This window comes from Phascolarctos cinereus, unplaced genomic scaffold, assembly GCF_003287225.1.
Source record: "Phascolarctos cinereus isolate Bilbo 61053 unplaced genomic scaffold, phaCin_HiC Scaffold_3;HRSCAF=262, whole genome shotgun sequence".
In the NCBI taxonomy this organism is placed as follows: domain Eukaryota; kingdom Metazoa; phylum Chordata; class Mammalia; order Diprotodontia; family Phascolarctidae; genus Phascolarctos; species Phascolarctos cinereus.
Window position 1 is genome coordinate 224512567 of NW_027555736.1, and position 14672 is coordinate 224527238.

At 43.8% G+C, this 14672-nt stretch overlaps 1 protein-coding gene across 2 annotated transcripts; it reads left to right on the forward strand.

The window, feature by feature from the left end:
- The first annotated feature begins 399 nt into the window (after positions 1-399).
- Positions 400-14217, forward strand: ZDHHC22 (zDHHC palmitoyltransferase 22). Of its 2 annotated transcripts, none has more exons than XM_020986198.2 (3): positions 400-1198; positions 2150-2728; positions 11564-14217. In XM_020986198.2, exons 2-3 carry the CDS (start codon positions 2164-2166, stop codon positions 11827-11829), a joined length of 831 nt encoding a protein of 276 aa, XP_020841857.1. In that variant the 5' UTR covers positions 400-1198; positions 2150-2163; the 3' UTR covers positions 11830-14217. The 2 variants fall into 2 exon arrangements, with proteins under 2 accessions (XP_020841857.1, XP_020841856.1); XM_020986197.2 differs by lacking the exon at positions 400-1198 and adding an exon at positions 1551-1861.
- Positions 14218-14672: the final 455 nt, after the last annotated feature.

Sequence of the window (14672 nt, forward strand, 5' to 3'; positions counted from 1 at the left end):
CGCCCAGCCAGCACGTAGCAACCCAAGGCTCCCTTGCCAGGCGCTCCCTCCCGTTGCTTCCCTCTAGCCTAAAGCTCGGCTTGTTGCCCTCTCGCTCTGCCGGGTGCAGTGAGGGGCAGGGGATTCCTTAGAACAGAGGGTGCTGAAAGGACAGCTCCACTAAGCTCCCACGAGCCCCCAGACTATAGGGCGGGGCTGTACCGATGTCCCACTAGGCTCCAGCCTCGGTTTGAGGGTCGGGAAAGGCTTCTTTCAGTCCCCTCTCTGTCTCGCCCAACCCCTGCCGCTTAGTCCCCCACCGAGTCCGTCGGCTAGTCCGGAGGCGGCTCCCGAGCCCCCCTTGCGACAGGCGCGGGAAAGACAGTTTTCTTCCCCTGAGCTTGAGCCAGAGGGCTCCTCTAGGGTGGGGAGCTATGCCTGTGCCCTGGAGGGGGCTCCCCTCCCCTCCACACACACGCATCTCTACCTCTTCCCCTATGTTATATTGAGAAGACGCGGCAGCTTCCTTCCTCGGCTGCTCATGCCCGAACCCCCTTAGATTCCTCCCAACCCCGGGCTCAGGGCGCCTGAGTGCTCTTAGGCTGAGGCGGAGTTCGAGAGAGAGGTCCCCGAGCTTCCGAGGCATGAGCCCAGCTAGCTATGAAAGGCACCCAATACAGGGAACAGGCAGCGGCCACAATCAACAATAGCCACCCCAAAGGCTCCTGTGGAACAAGGGGACTTCAAGGTGATTGCACCCATTATCCCTTCCCAGAGAAGGGGGCTAACCCCTGGCGCTCGGACCCAGAACTTTTCCTTGGTGTTCTAGGAAGGCCTGGCCTCTTTAGCCCCAAGAAAAGTTTCCATAGACACCTAGGGTCTTTTATCTCCTTTTTCTGAAGTTCGGCGGAATAGTCGAAGAGAGCAGAGGACACTCGAGCATCTCTCTGTTGCCAATTGTGCGGAAGAGAATCCGCCAGCAGCGCGCAGCACCGAGCCCACTGGCAGCGAAAGGGTTAGCTGCTTGGTGTTGATTGTTTGAGTTCTTGAAGCGGGGTGAGGGGAAAGCGGGCGGGAGCCAAAGGGGCATTTTAATTTCCTCGCCTGACACAGAAATGCATTTTAGCAAAGAAAAAGCCATATACAGCAGCTTGAGGGTGACGGATCTGACTGAGACCTGTCGCTAGAGATATTCTGGAGAGGGTTTCCTTCTCTTTCGGTACGTGTGCTTGTGTGTTTATTTGTGTATGTAAATTGATTTTAATTGATTTTTCCCCAAGCGGCTGCGGATGGGTGTATACACACACACACACACACACACACACACACACACACACACACACACACACCCTCCAAAGAGCTCTGTGACTGCCCGGGAAGTCCCAGCGCACTGCCTATAGGGGAGCTTTGAAGCAGGACTTTCAGGCGGGGAATTGGTACGTTTTCTTGTTCCCCTCCCTCCCCCCTTTACAATCCCTGCTCTCCCTGCCTGCCACCGCCCGCTCCTCCTGAATACTGCTCCTGGGGCAGTGGTGGAGGTCAGTTTCAGATCCATGACTTGCAGAGATAAAAACAGGAGACCTGGTTTGGATTTCTGTTGAGGAGGATTAGAAAGCCAGCCCTGTGTCTCCAGCTCTCTAAACCCACCCCTCATTCGCCTCTCTCTTTCTCCGCCCCGCCCCCCAACCCCCCACGTGTAGACATCCAGCTGCCTGTGTATGACACGGGCATCAGTATGTGTGGGAAAGGGGGGGGGCACTGGTATCCAGGAAGGTAGAGAGGCAGCTGGCCACAGGAAAGACCAGGGACTAGGTTCCCAGACTGCTTCTGTCTCCCAGCCAGGCGAGGAGCTGAGGAAGATTTCGAAGATCAAGGAGTCCAGGTCACTTACTGAGGAGGGAGGGCAGTGGTAAAGAGCCGTGTGGTGTGGAAGGGAAGATCCTAGGTAGGGTGTTTGGGGGCTTATTGGCCAGGCCGGGAGTGGGGAAAGGAGATGTAAAGATGCAAAGTCAAAGTGTGTGTGTGTGTGTGTGTTGGGGGGGGGTACGTGTGGGGTGGAAGTGAGGAAGAGAGGGAAGGTGGAAGGTGTTTCTCTTTCGGGAGAAGCCAGTCTGTCTCCCTGTCTCCCTTTATGGCAGTGACATCTCTCTCCTCTCCCTCTACTCTGCAGGAATGTAATCTAGGATGCTCATTCTCAGGTTGCTCAATGTGGTAGCCCCAGTCTACTTCTTGTGCATCTCCCTGGTGACCTTCGTCCTGCAGCTCTTCCTCTTCCTCCCCAACATGTTCAAGGACCCCACAATCACCCCTCTCTTCTCTCCGGCTCTGCTACATGGGGCTCTCTTCCTCTTCCTTTCTGCCAATGCTCTGGGCAACTACATCTTGGTGATTCAGAACTCACCTGAAGATCTGGGCACCCGAAAGAATGCAGGGGCTAAAGGAGTGGGCACTGCTTCTGAGTGGCCAGAGGCAGGCAGAAATGCCTCATCCTCCTCGCAGAGCACCCACTTTTGCAGGCTCTGTGCTAGGGTGACCCTGAGACACGACCATCACTGTTTCTTCACAGGAAACTGCATTGGGAGCAGAAACATGCGAAACTTCATCATGTTTTGCCTCTATACATCTTTGGCTTGTCTCTACTCCATGGTGGCTGGAGTGGCCTATATCTCTGCAGTACTCTCCATCTCCTTTGCCCACCCTTTGGCCTTCCTCACACTCCTGCCTCACTCCATTAGCCAGTTTTTCTCAGGTAAGTCAGCCTGATAACAATGACCAGTCTCAAGGTCACAGCTACCACCACCTAGATGATTATCAACATCATCATCATAGAATCTTAGTTCTGTAAGGGAATTGAGGGACCACCAAGTCAAGCCCTCTCGTTTTAGAGATGCACAAGATGCAGTGACATGTTCAAAGTGACACAGGGCTGGAATTAGAATTATTATCTTTACTTTCTCTTTCCAGTCTCTTCTTGCCTCTTTTTCACTGGCTATGTGATCTTGGACAAGTCACTTAGATTCTCTGAACCTTTGTGCCTCAGTTTCCTCACATGCAAAATGGGAATAATAATACTTGCACTTCCTGTCTTACAGGGCTATTTAAGAAAATATTTTGTAAGCATAAGATGCCATATAAATATGTTATTAGTAGGTAGTCCGGTGGATAGAATGCTGGACATAAAGTAGGAAGACCCAAGTGGCCTCAAACTAGCTGTATGACCTTGAGCAGATCACTTAATTGTTGTTTCCTTCAGTTTCCTTGTCTGTGAAATAGGGATAATAATAGCACCTACCTCCCAGGGTTGATGTGATATCAATAACATATTTTGCAAACTTTCAGGTGCTATATGAATGCTCTACCTAGCAATCAAATAACTACTTTCTAGGATTTTTTGTTTTCCCAGAGCTTTGTAACCATTTGAGTCAACTGGATCCCTTCACACTGTCCATTAAGTTCCCTTTTTACTGGGAAGACTTGAGTCCACACCCAGTGATGGACTATGTACCCATTGTCTAAGGACTTAATTTGGAAGAGTCTTATGACCAGGTTGGCCACAAGGGGATGATTTTTGGCCACAGTACCTCATGAAGACTATTTCCAAGGGAAGGGAGGGATTGTAATTTATGCTGGCAGAGTAGACACCCATATTGATGTAATCTCAGATCCTTAAAGTACAATATCGTTAATATGTCAGGAGTCGTGATTTTGCCCATGTGTGATTTTGACCTGTCTGTGACTTAGCTTTTTAGCTTCGAGACATTTGGTGACTTATTCGTGGTCACACAACAGGCAAAATGTCAGAGGCAGGATTTGAACTCTGAACTTCTTGACTTCATGTCCAGTGCTCTATCCACTATACCATGCTATCTACTTCTCATTCCTACACACAGACCTATAAAATAAAAGGTTCATGAACCTGCCTGCCCCCAGATTCCAGGAAAATATCAATAAAAAAGAGATAGCCTAGCAAAGGTTAAATCACTCATAGATTTACAATTGTGTCTGATCTCAGAGCTCTCTGCCTGGGGTTGCACTAAATGCAACCCCCCCCCTTTTTTTTAGAGAAAGAAATTAAAGGCAAGAGAGGTTAAATAACTTGTTTAAGATCACCTAGGTATTAAGTAGAAGAGCTGAGATTTGAACCCAGGTCCTCTGACCCTTACATCTAGCTGCCTTTCCACTACCCTCTGTGGGAACAACCCCAGGTGCAGATTCTTATTTCCCAAATCTTCCCCATTTTCACTCCCCCATCACCATCTGGTATTCTTCTAGACTGGGCTTGATTGGATGGTAGCAGCATTTTAGAGAACACATTCAGGGTGTCCCAAAAGTCTTAGTGCAGTTTTAAGCTTGAACAGTTTAGAACTCCCCTAAGGCTTTTGGAACACCCTGTGTAATACTGCCCAAGTGACTGTAACTGACCTGAGTGGGATATGACTTGTGGTGGCAACTCGTATAACTTTTGTCTAGTCTTGGAATTCAGTCCCTGCATTGTTTCTTTTTACTATCACTGACTTCTGACCTGATCTGAATGTGGGTACTTCTCCCTACCTTAAGAGTGAGAAAGGAAGAAAGCTATGGGCTCAAATTGAAAAACAGTGAGAGCTCCCCTGGAAAGAATGCCCCTTACTGGCTATGTGACCTGGGGCAAGTCTCTTTCTCTCTTTGGACACCAGTTTCCTCATTTATAAGAGCACTGGACTAGATTAGGTGATCTTAACCTGGGGTTCACAGACAGATTTCAGGGAGCCTGTGAATTTGGATGGAAAAAGTGACATCTTTATTTTCCCATATAATTCTTGGGGTTTTTTTTGTAATCCTTTTTTTTTATACATTTATGTAATCCTGTATTTTATTTTATACATTTAGAAACATTATTCTAAGAAGAGGACCATAGGCTTCACCAGATTACCTGAGGAGTCTATCTCACAAGACAGGTTAAGAATTCCTGGGCTAAATGATCCACCTCTAAGGCCCTTTCTAACACAAAACTTTCAAATGTGCAACCTGTTAATGGCAAGAAAGGGCTAAAAACTGCAGGGAAACAGCCACCTTTTCTAAAGAGCTCACTGGAAAAGGTTTATCCAATCCTAAATCCTCACTTCTCCCCACCCCAGTCCAGGCTGGGTGAAAGGGATAAGGGCATATGCACTTTAGATATGAAAGTAGATTAAGAGGAAGAAAGGAAGTCTTTATCACTATGAAAGAATTTAGCTCCACTGAATGGCATATCTGGTAGCTCCTCTAGCATACATACTGATGACTACCTGTGAATCCAGAGGCATAGGAGAGCAGAGCCAGCCCTCTGTCCATAGGCTTCCCCATGCAGAGTATTCAACTAATTTTATCTCTAGAAATACCACCTATAAGGTACAGTTTGAAATATATTCATACATACTTCTTTAGTTGATTCTGCAAGGGAGATTGGTAACAAACTCCATACCATTACCCCATTCCATCCCTCTCCCTCCCTTCTATAAGAATAAATCAAAGGAAGACAGAGAATGACATTTTGGGCCCCACTTGTTTCTTGGAATGACAATCATGTGGGGAGGAGCTAGATTGAGGGGTAGGAGGTGTGTAGACACAAACGGAAAATTTTAAAAGCACTCTGCTCCTCACAAGGTATCATTTTGGTCATGGTTTTTTTTTTTTTAGGCAATTGGGGTTAAGTGACTTGCCCAGGGTCACAGAGCTAGTAAGTGTCAAGTGTTTGGTCTGAGGCCGGATTTGAACTTAGGTCTTCCTGACTTTAGGGCTGGTGCTCTATTCACTGTCATAGTATGTTGATACAGTTTTCTGCAGCATAGATCTTTCCAGGCAATGGAATTACCAGAGCATAATTTCATTAGAACAAATTTGGTTGAGTTGGTGGCTAGGAATGGAGGAGTGCTGGCACAGAATATAATTTCATGGGGGTACAGAGGGTGGCCCATCGCCAAGAGAGTGTAATTCTGTTCCTGTGGGGCTACCCTTGTCTTGGTAACACCAACAGAAACACACCACAGTGACAGGACACTCGGGGTATTGGCTGGGGATGGTTGCACCCCATATTGCTGGTAACAGTGGTGGAGGGATAGCATATCAACTCCAGAAGAAAGTATGCCCCTGCAGGTGTCAGAATCTTGGGGCAAAGACCCATTTATTCCTTGCTAGTAACTACATAGGGAATCACTAATCTTGGTTAGCTGACATTTAGCTGAATCCCAAAGAAATTTTTAGTGTACCAGGAGATAGTTGGCAAACAAGTATTAGGATGACAGGAATAACTCATTATGTAGCACTCTCAGATCTACAAAACACTTTCATCACTGCTGTGCTGTGAAGTCATTTATAAAGATACCATCCCCATTTTACAGATGAGAAAATTAAGACTAAGGGAGTTTAAATGATTTGCCCATACTCATGAATCGAATAAGTGTCAGAACTAGGATTTGAGGAAGAGTCTTTTGACTCCAAGTCTGGTGCCTTTTAGCCAATACTAGGTTAGTTCTAGAACTCAGAGCCTCAATGTTTCTGAAGCAGAAGCAAAAGGGGGTCAAGGGAAGTATCATTGTATCAGTGATCTGACACAGTGTGGCTGCTAACAAAATAGGTAGATCAGGGGTGGGGTGGGAGTGAAAGTGAGTTCTGCCGAGGGTATGACCTGGGGCAGATGGGATGGGATGGAGTATAGAAAGTCATGGAGCTGCTATTAAACTTTCTTTCCAAAGTTGTTTAATAATTTAAAATAGACTATTATAAAGAAAGAATCCTGAAATGTCTGTATTAATGATAAGAACAAGTCTGGGAACCACTCCAGAGTGTAGCCTGAAGTCTATTGAAAATTTACTCAGACTGGGAGGAGAAGGGGGATAAAAAGAAGCCTTTTATTTTAAGTTGATAGAAGAATTCTAAGCATAGTTGTGGACACCTAGAAAGTGACCTGGTGACCAATGCAAAGCTCTTTCACCTACAGATGAATTAGGAATGAGCCTATTGTCTGCTCAATTCCCTGACTCCACTCCATCCATGGAGAATGGACAAAAGCTTTTTGTCTTTTTGCTCCCTCTCTTATCCTAAGAACATCTATATGACACTTTATAGTTAACAAAGCACTTTACTCACAACATTATTAGGGTATAGATAATTTTGTTGCTGTCCAGTCATTTCAGTCATGTCTAACTCTTCGTGGCCCCATTTGGGGGTTTCTTGGCAAAGATACCAGGGTTGTTTGCCATTTCCTTCTCCAGCTCATTTTACAGATCAGGAAACTGAGGCAAATGGGGTTAAGTGACTTGCCCAGGATCACAAAGCTAGTAAGTGTCTGTGTTGGGATTTGAATTTGGGTCTTCCTGGCTCCAGGCCTGGTGCTCTATCCATCGCTCCACTTAGCTGCTTTATTATTATCTCTATTTTCTTTATGAAATTATAATATCTATTTTATAAATAAAGAAATTGTTCAAGAGGTTAAATGGTTAAATACCCCAAAGGTTTAATACCCAAAAGGTCATATAGGTGCAACCTAGGGGAGCAATTTCTGATGCTAAGTACTACTGTACTACCTCATCCTTCCTTCCCTCTCTTACTACCACTCCTTTATCTCTTTCCAGACCTTCCTAAAGTTGTCTTCCTATCTTCCACACCCATACCCCCTGTCCAACTCACTGAGGCACATAACTTCTACTCAGGTTGTCCATTATCACCTCCTTCCTGTCCCTTCAGTCATTTCTTTCTCCTCCCGTATCTTCCAGTCCAAAGATTTGAAGCCACAACCATTCCCACTCACCTGCCCCCAGCCTCTGAGAAAGTCTAGAAAATACAGAACTGGTTCAAGTTGTTTAAAATAAATAACAATGCCTCTGGCCTTATGATCTGGTATTTCAGATGCATGTAATCTACAGCCAATAAAATTGCAAGTGACATGTGTCCTAGGAAAGGAGAGGATTCTTCTGTATCAAAAGTGGCTCCTGGTTATTGTCCCTTTGTAAAAAGCAGACAAGCAGCTTTGCTGAGTGGGTATGCCATCTTGTTAGATATAAAAGTCAAAATCTCAGTCAACATTTCCACAGTTTGGCATAGTAGAGAGAGCATTAGATTTGGAATCCGAGGACCTGGGTTTGAATCCTGACTCTGCCACTCTCAACTAACATGCTCCTGGGCAATTTAAGTGACCCCTATCGCCTTGGGTTGCTTCCTCTACAAAATAAAGAGGTGAAACTAGTAGAACTCTAAATCTGTGATCCTAAGGAGCTTAAAGTCCTTCCATTAATTTGCTGTGTGACTGAGAGAGCAAATTTACTTCATCTCTTTTGACCTCAGATTTCTCATTTCTGTACAATGGGAATGAAATAACCTGACCTTTTCCTGGCAAGCTATGATAAATAAGATAGAGTGCCTAGAGCTCTTCAGAAGAAAGGTGCCAGAGAATTTTCTAACATTTAAAGCAGTCCAAAATGAAACAGACTATTTTGGAGGTAATGAGCTTCCTGTCACTGGAAAGGTGTAAGCCAGGTCTGGATGAGTATCCTCTGCCAGGGATTATTAGAGGAAAAATCTGCTTTGGCTGGGTAGTTGAATTCAAATGTCTAACTCTTAAGATTTTATGTTTCTATGAAATATCCAGTGTTATAATTAAACATTAGAAGGAGCAGAGGCAATGGGTCTAGACAGCTCAAACACCTAGAAAGAAAACAGGCCCCAGCTTGTAGACACTGCATCCTAGGGGTAGAGACAATAACATCCTCTCTATTCTGTGCTTGAATTATCACTAGGCTGTATCCCTAGATAAAATCCTGTGGTAAATAGTTCTGTTTGGTCATGGCTTGTCCCTGGATCTCTCACTGAACAGCCAGAAAAGACAAAGTCAGACTATGTATGTGGGTCTACTCGAATTGCTGAGACATTTTCCCTCCCCATCTTTCCCACCCCATAAGGGCAACTCTTTCCAGTCCACTTTCCCTGAGCCCTGACTGAAGCGATGCTGTGGGGGATCCTTAAGGTACTTGTTTCTTTCTTGGCCTGTGGACAACCAATAATAACCAGAACTGACAGCAGAAGAAATGGGTCAGAGGGATGGCTTAAAAAAACCAAAATTATCCTGGTCCTTTCTCCCCTCCCCATCCCATGCTGACAGAAGGTGATTCTTTGAAATGCCAGCTGGACTGAAGTCTCAGCCTCCTGGGCATCTGGACTTATTTATTTATCTCTGACTTTGCACAAAAAGACAGTCACCAACACCCCCGGGGATTTGAGTGAGATAAAAATGCTAATGAGGAAGTCCTAACCCACTCCTGCTTCTTCCTTGCCTGGCCAGATAACACCCTTCTCAACAGGCCTTACCTAGATTTAAAAAGGCAAGATCTAGGCAAGACCTAAAGTAATGAGTGAACTGAAGTCTATGGGGCTAAGGGATACGTCCACCAGCAAGGAGAGGGAAAAGGGACATAACTGGAATTACAGAATGGAATTTGGAATTCAAAGCCAAGAATAGATTATAAGGCTCCTGATGGCTATCACCTTAAAATCATTTCAGGAGACAGTATTATCTCATAGAGAGAAAGAAGGAAATAAATGACAGCTCATGGGCTCTATTCTTATGGCCATTACATTAACTATTTGGGTGGACTTAGAGTAACTCAATTCAAGAAATATTTATTAAATACCTACAGCGGACAGAACTGTTTTAAGGCACTGGTAGAGATACAAAATTCAGACAGGATGTGTTCCCAACTCTTATGAAGTGGGAAATGTATGGTTCAGTAGCAGGGCATGACACATTCAAAATAACTATAATACTAAATAATAAATGAAAGATAATAAATGAAAGCTACAAATACAATGCATATAAAATCTAAAGGGGGAAAGGTCATTACCAATGGAGGGATAAGGAAAAATTAGGGATATAGAGTTTTCTATTAAGAATATAGGGACTTTTGAAATCATCTAGTCAAGCTGATCATGTTGCAGAGGACAAAATGAAGGCCTAGACAGGTTAAGTTACCTAGAGTCACACAAACAATGAATGGTAGAGACTAGATTTGAATAAAGGTCTTCTGACTCCAAATTAATACTCCATCCACTGCACCATTTTGCCATCATGAAGGAGATGGCAATTGAATTGGGCCTTAAAGGATAGACAGTAATTCAAAGGACATAGGTATACCTGAATAGCCCATTGGATCCCAGAAGAGCAGGGAAGAGTAGGGACAATTATGTTTGGGGCTTTAGAATTTAACCTAAGCCACTGTACTTCATTTCCTTCAGACATGCTTTTCACAGCTGTAAAATGAATGTGTGACCACGATTAGGGAGAATTGAAAGAGGAACTAGAGCTAAAAACTGGCTAGTTTCCCTCTCAACCTGAGTTGTTTGAAAATTGCTTTGATGTCCCTCTTGAACTCAAAAAACAGCCAAGCTGATATAACATGCTCACGTGAGTCAGTTTCAGTTGAGGTTGGTTTGGCCCAAACTTCTTTAGTTTGAGTTAAATGTGGACCTCGGCCAGTTCCTAAAGGTTCATATCTTCAGGAAATTTCCTACTTCATGAGTTAATTGGGATACAGAAAAACATATTGAGGTGAGAGCTAAGGAAGAACTTCCTGGTTATGGGAAGCTGACACAGAAAAGTTTAGATTACTCTTTCATAGAAAAACTGAAGAATGGGATAGAATAGACAATGACCTATCTGGGTCAGTTTAAGTATGGTCTTATTTATAGGCAGGAAGATATACTAGATAGTTTTGGGAGCCATTCAGTTTAAAGAGTCTAAGATGAGTGCTCTGTTCACCCTGCTGTCATTTCTTTAATGACTTTTAATCACTCCTAAAGTGAGTATTCTTAGATCCAATCCTGTAACTTATTCTTGGTAATTCCATCACAATTCTGTTGGTAGAATTGAAAAGCCTTAAAGATGCCCTTGACCAAACTGTCTTGTTTGACAAAATGAGGAAACTGAGAGACAAAGAGGTGAAGTGATTTGTTTAAGCTAGTAAATAGTAGAGGTAGGATTTGAAACCAGATCTTCTGGGTCTGAAACTATTTCTCTTTCCACTAGATCACAGTCTGGAGTCATTATTCTGTCCCAGTTAACTCATCTACCTTATAAATTGACAACCATCTAGTGGTAGGCTTCCTGTTTTGTCCTTTAATGCCATAATTTTGTTCCTCTGCCCTGATATAAAAATTTCCTTCTTCTTGTTCCCAGCTGAGAAATAGAAAGGAGGGAAGTAATGATACAACTCCATAGAAATACCAAGTGTTCTTTTTCATGTTCCCTAAATGAAAAGCATAATGGATCTCTTACCTTTATAAACCACTGTTTCTATTCTCTCTCACATTCATCTCCTGGCCCTCCCTTCCTGTGACCCTGATAAACAGCAGCAGCACAGGAAAAAAAAAAGTTAGGGCAGTTAGTTCATTTCTTTTCTCCCTCTGCTGCAGCTCTGTCTGCAGTTGCTTCAAAATGTAGCTTCGGTCTCATTAATCTCCTGGAGGAAATGCATGAATGGGTAATGTTTCTGTACGTGGTCTGGGTGTATAAAATGTTCTCTCTCTCTTTTTTCCACCCCCCCCCCCCTCCTTACTGCTCCCCACCCCCTACCAGGAGCTGTCCTTGGTTCTGAAATGTTCGTCATCCTCATGCTATACCTCTGGTTTGGGATTGGACTGGCTTGTGCTGGCTTCTGCTGCCATCAACTTCTGTTGGTGCTCAGGGGACAGACCCGACACCAGATGCAGAAGGGGATTGTGGTTCGTGCCCGACCCTGGAGGAAGAATCTGCAGGAGGTCTTCGGAAAGAGATGGCTCCTGGGCCTTCTGATCCCTATGCTCAATGTGGGCAGTGAATACCCTCGACATAAGGGCAAATAACAGTCCTGCCCTACCTGGCTTGCTCTCTCTCACACACTTTCTTTTCTTTATCTCTATCCCTGCCTGAACACAAGCATATTTTCTCATTTCTACTCATGATCCACTAGAATACTCAGCAGTAGGGAAAGGTCAAGTCAACTCTAAGCATCTCAACCTACAATCAAGTAAATAGGTAGTATTAAATAGAGGACCAACTGCCACTCAGCAGAGAGGAAATCCAATAGCCCAGAATTCTGAAATTCATGTCACTAGGAAAGCAAACTGATGAGATGACCATGAATTCCCTTAGGACCAACTCCTACTGCTCTCAGAACTTTCTCTTACATCCTCTCTTCTCTCCTCACCCCTAATTTCCCAATCCTTCTGTCTCCACTCATAAAAATTATATATGATGTCATGATTAGTTAGGAATCCTCCCTTCTGTGTAGTCTTCCTCCAATACCCTGATGAGGGTAAGGTTGGGGAATGATGGATTGCTGAGGCTGGTGCAAATCTCAGAATGACCTTGAAGGCAATAAAAAATGTTTAAAAATAAAATATATGAGAGGCACCCAAGCAGTTGCTAGTCCCCATCCTGCCAACTACAGGAGAGACTAAGAGAATTTTAGAATAATAATAATAACTTACATTAATATAGCGAGTTAAAGTTTGTAAAGCACTTTGCATCTATTTATCTCACTTGAACCTCACAGTAACACTATGAGGTAGGTACTACAGGTATTATTATCCCAATTTCACAGACAGGGAAATTGAGGCTCAGCAAACTTAAGTGACTTTGCACAGTTGCATGGTAAAGATGGTGGGATTTGACCCCAGATTTTTCTTGACTTCAAGCCCAGCCCTTTTATACTTCTCCACATCGCCTCAACAATATTAATTTGGGAAAAGATCTTAGAGACCATGTGACCCAACTCCTTCATTTTGTAGGAAATAGAGCCCCAGAGATTTCCCATACCATTAGTCAGTGGCAAACTGGTACTAGAACCCAGATCTCTTGATTCCTAATCCAGACTGGGATACTCCTTCCACGCTCTCTCTCCTCCAAGGTATGAGAGCAAAAAGGAAGAAGGACCAATTCAGTTACTCCTTTTCATAATAACACAACAAGGTGACAGCAGATGGCCTTGTATTTTTACTTCCCAGTCCACCAGCTGTCCTGTCCCCCCCACCCTGTCTCTGCTGCTCACCATAGCTCAGCGTCTAGTGATCAGTTTGATTTTAAAGCCAATTGCTCCTCATCCACCTGGTTCCTTTCCAGCTCTTCTTACTTGGTTGGCAGCCAGGAAGACAAGTACAGTAGTCAAAAAGATAAAAAGGAGAAGTGAAGATAACTTAGAAAGGTGCATGAGATTGTTTAGGGACTGTGTGTGTTGGGTCAGCAGCATGGCCTGCAGTGTGTTGGGTTCGGGAATGAAAGGGCCTGAGGTTAAAGCAAAAAGCGTGTTTGATGAATGAGAGTTAGTTTATTGTTAGAGAGGGACACTTATCAAAGAAACCTGACAGTACATGTATAAAGGATCACATGCAAATAGGAGTCCAGAGCTGGAAGGGTTCTCAGAGGTTGTATAGTTCAACCCCATCATGTCATAGAGGAGGAAACAAGTCCAAAGAAGTGACAAAACTTGCTCAAAGTAATCCAAGGATGTGGCAGAGCCAGAAATCAAAACTAGATTTTCTGACTACAAATCTACTGCACATTATTCTAAATCTCATTTTGGCTCACTGTAACAAAGACCTTTTGAATTCTTAGATTTTACCAACAATGAAATGGGCTGCCTTATGGTATAGTAGCTTCTCCATCTTTGGAAGTATTCAAGAGGAGCTGGATGAATTAGTGTCAAAGATTAGGTCATTTGACCCTTTAGTTCTAGCACAACCTGTAGTAAACCTTGAAGGGGAGGATAAATAGTAAGTTAGCACTAACAGGGAGATTTTTTTTTTAACAAGCCAGATCGGGAAGAATCAGTGGGTGGGGAGTCCTTATTTCTGGCAAGCAAGTATTCTACAAACCTAAGGATCTCTGATCTCAATTGCCTGTACTAGATTAGAGATGGAGAATGAAAATCAAAGTCCTGATCTCTCCAGATTCTACAGAGCCCTTGCCAGCTTCTTGCAAGCTATGAAACTGGTGATGCAGTTTCTTGGAGTCTGAAGGTATACTAGGGTGTCAGTGCAGAATAGCCTAAGAAAGAAAGTGGAGGACACTTGGCAAGTCACTTCACTCCACTGCCTCACAAAAAAAGAAAGGAAGTGGGGCAAGTGAAAGTTAGGGAGACAAAAGTCTGATTCCCATCAATAGGGGGTGTGGAGGAACCAAGTGACACTCACAAACATGGTACTGTATTTTCAACAATGAGTGATAATAAAGTGTTTGTTTTTTAAAATTTATTTTAAGTTACCATCTGGACTCTTTGGTTGTCAGCTGATTTATTGTGCTGTGTTTAACCCTCACATGGATGTGCTATAACTGTTCATTGGTGATGTATGGGCACATCAAGGAGCCCTATCCCCTTTCCTCTTCTTTCTCCTCATCTTCATCTCTTCCTCCTCTTTCTTATTTGCCACCCCCTCATCTTCTGCCTTCTTCAACATCCCCACTTTCTCCTACTCTTTCTCTTCTTGTTCCTATTTCTCCACCACTACATCATCTTCTGTCTCATCCTCCTTTTCTTCTTCCTGTTCTGGAATTTCTGAGTTCTCTATTCTTCCTATCTCTTCTCCCCCCACTCCACCAATACACACATTCACAATACCATTATATACCAACTATTTCAATATTCTATGCCTCAATCTTTTCATCTAATTAAATGTACCCTCTTTGTGAAGTCTTGCCCTAGAGTTGT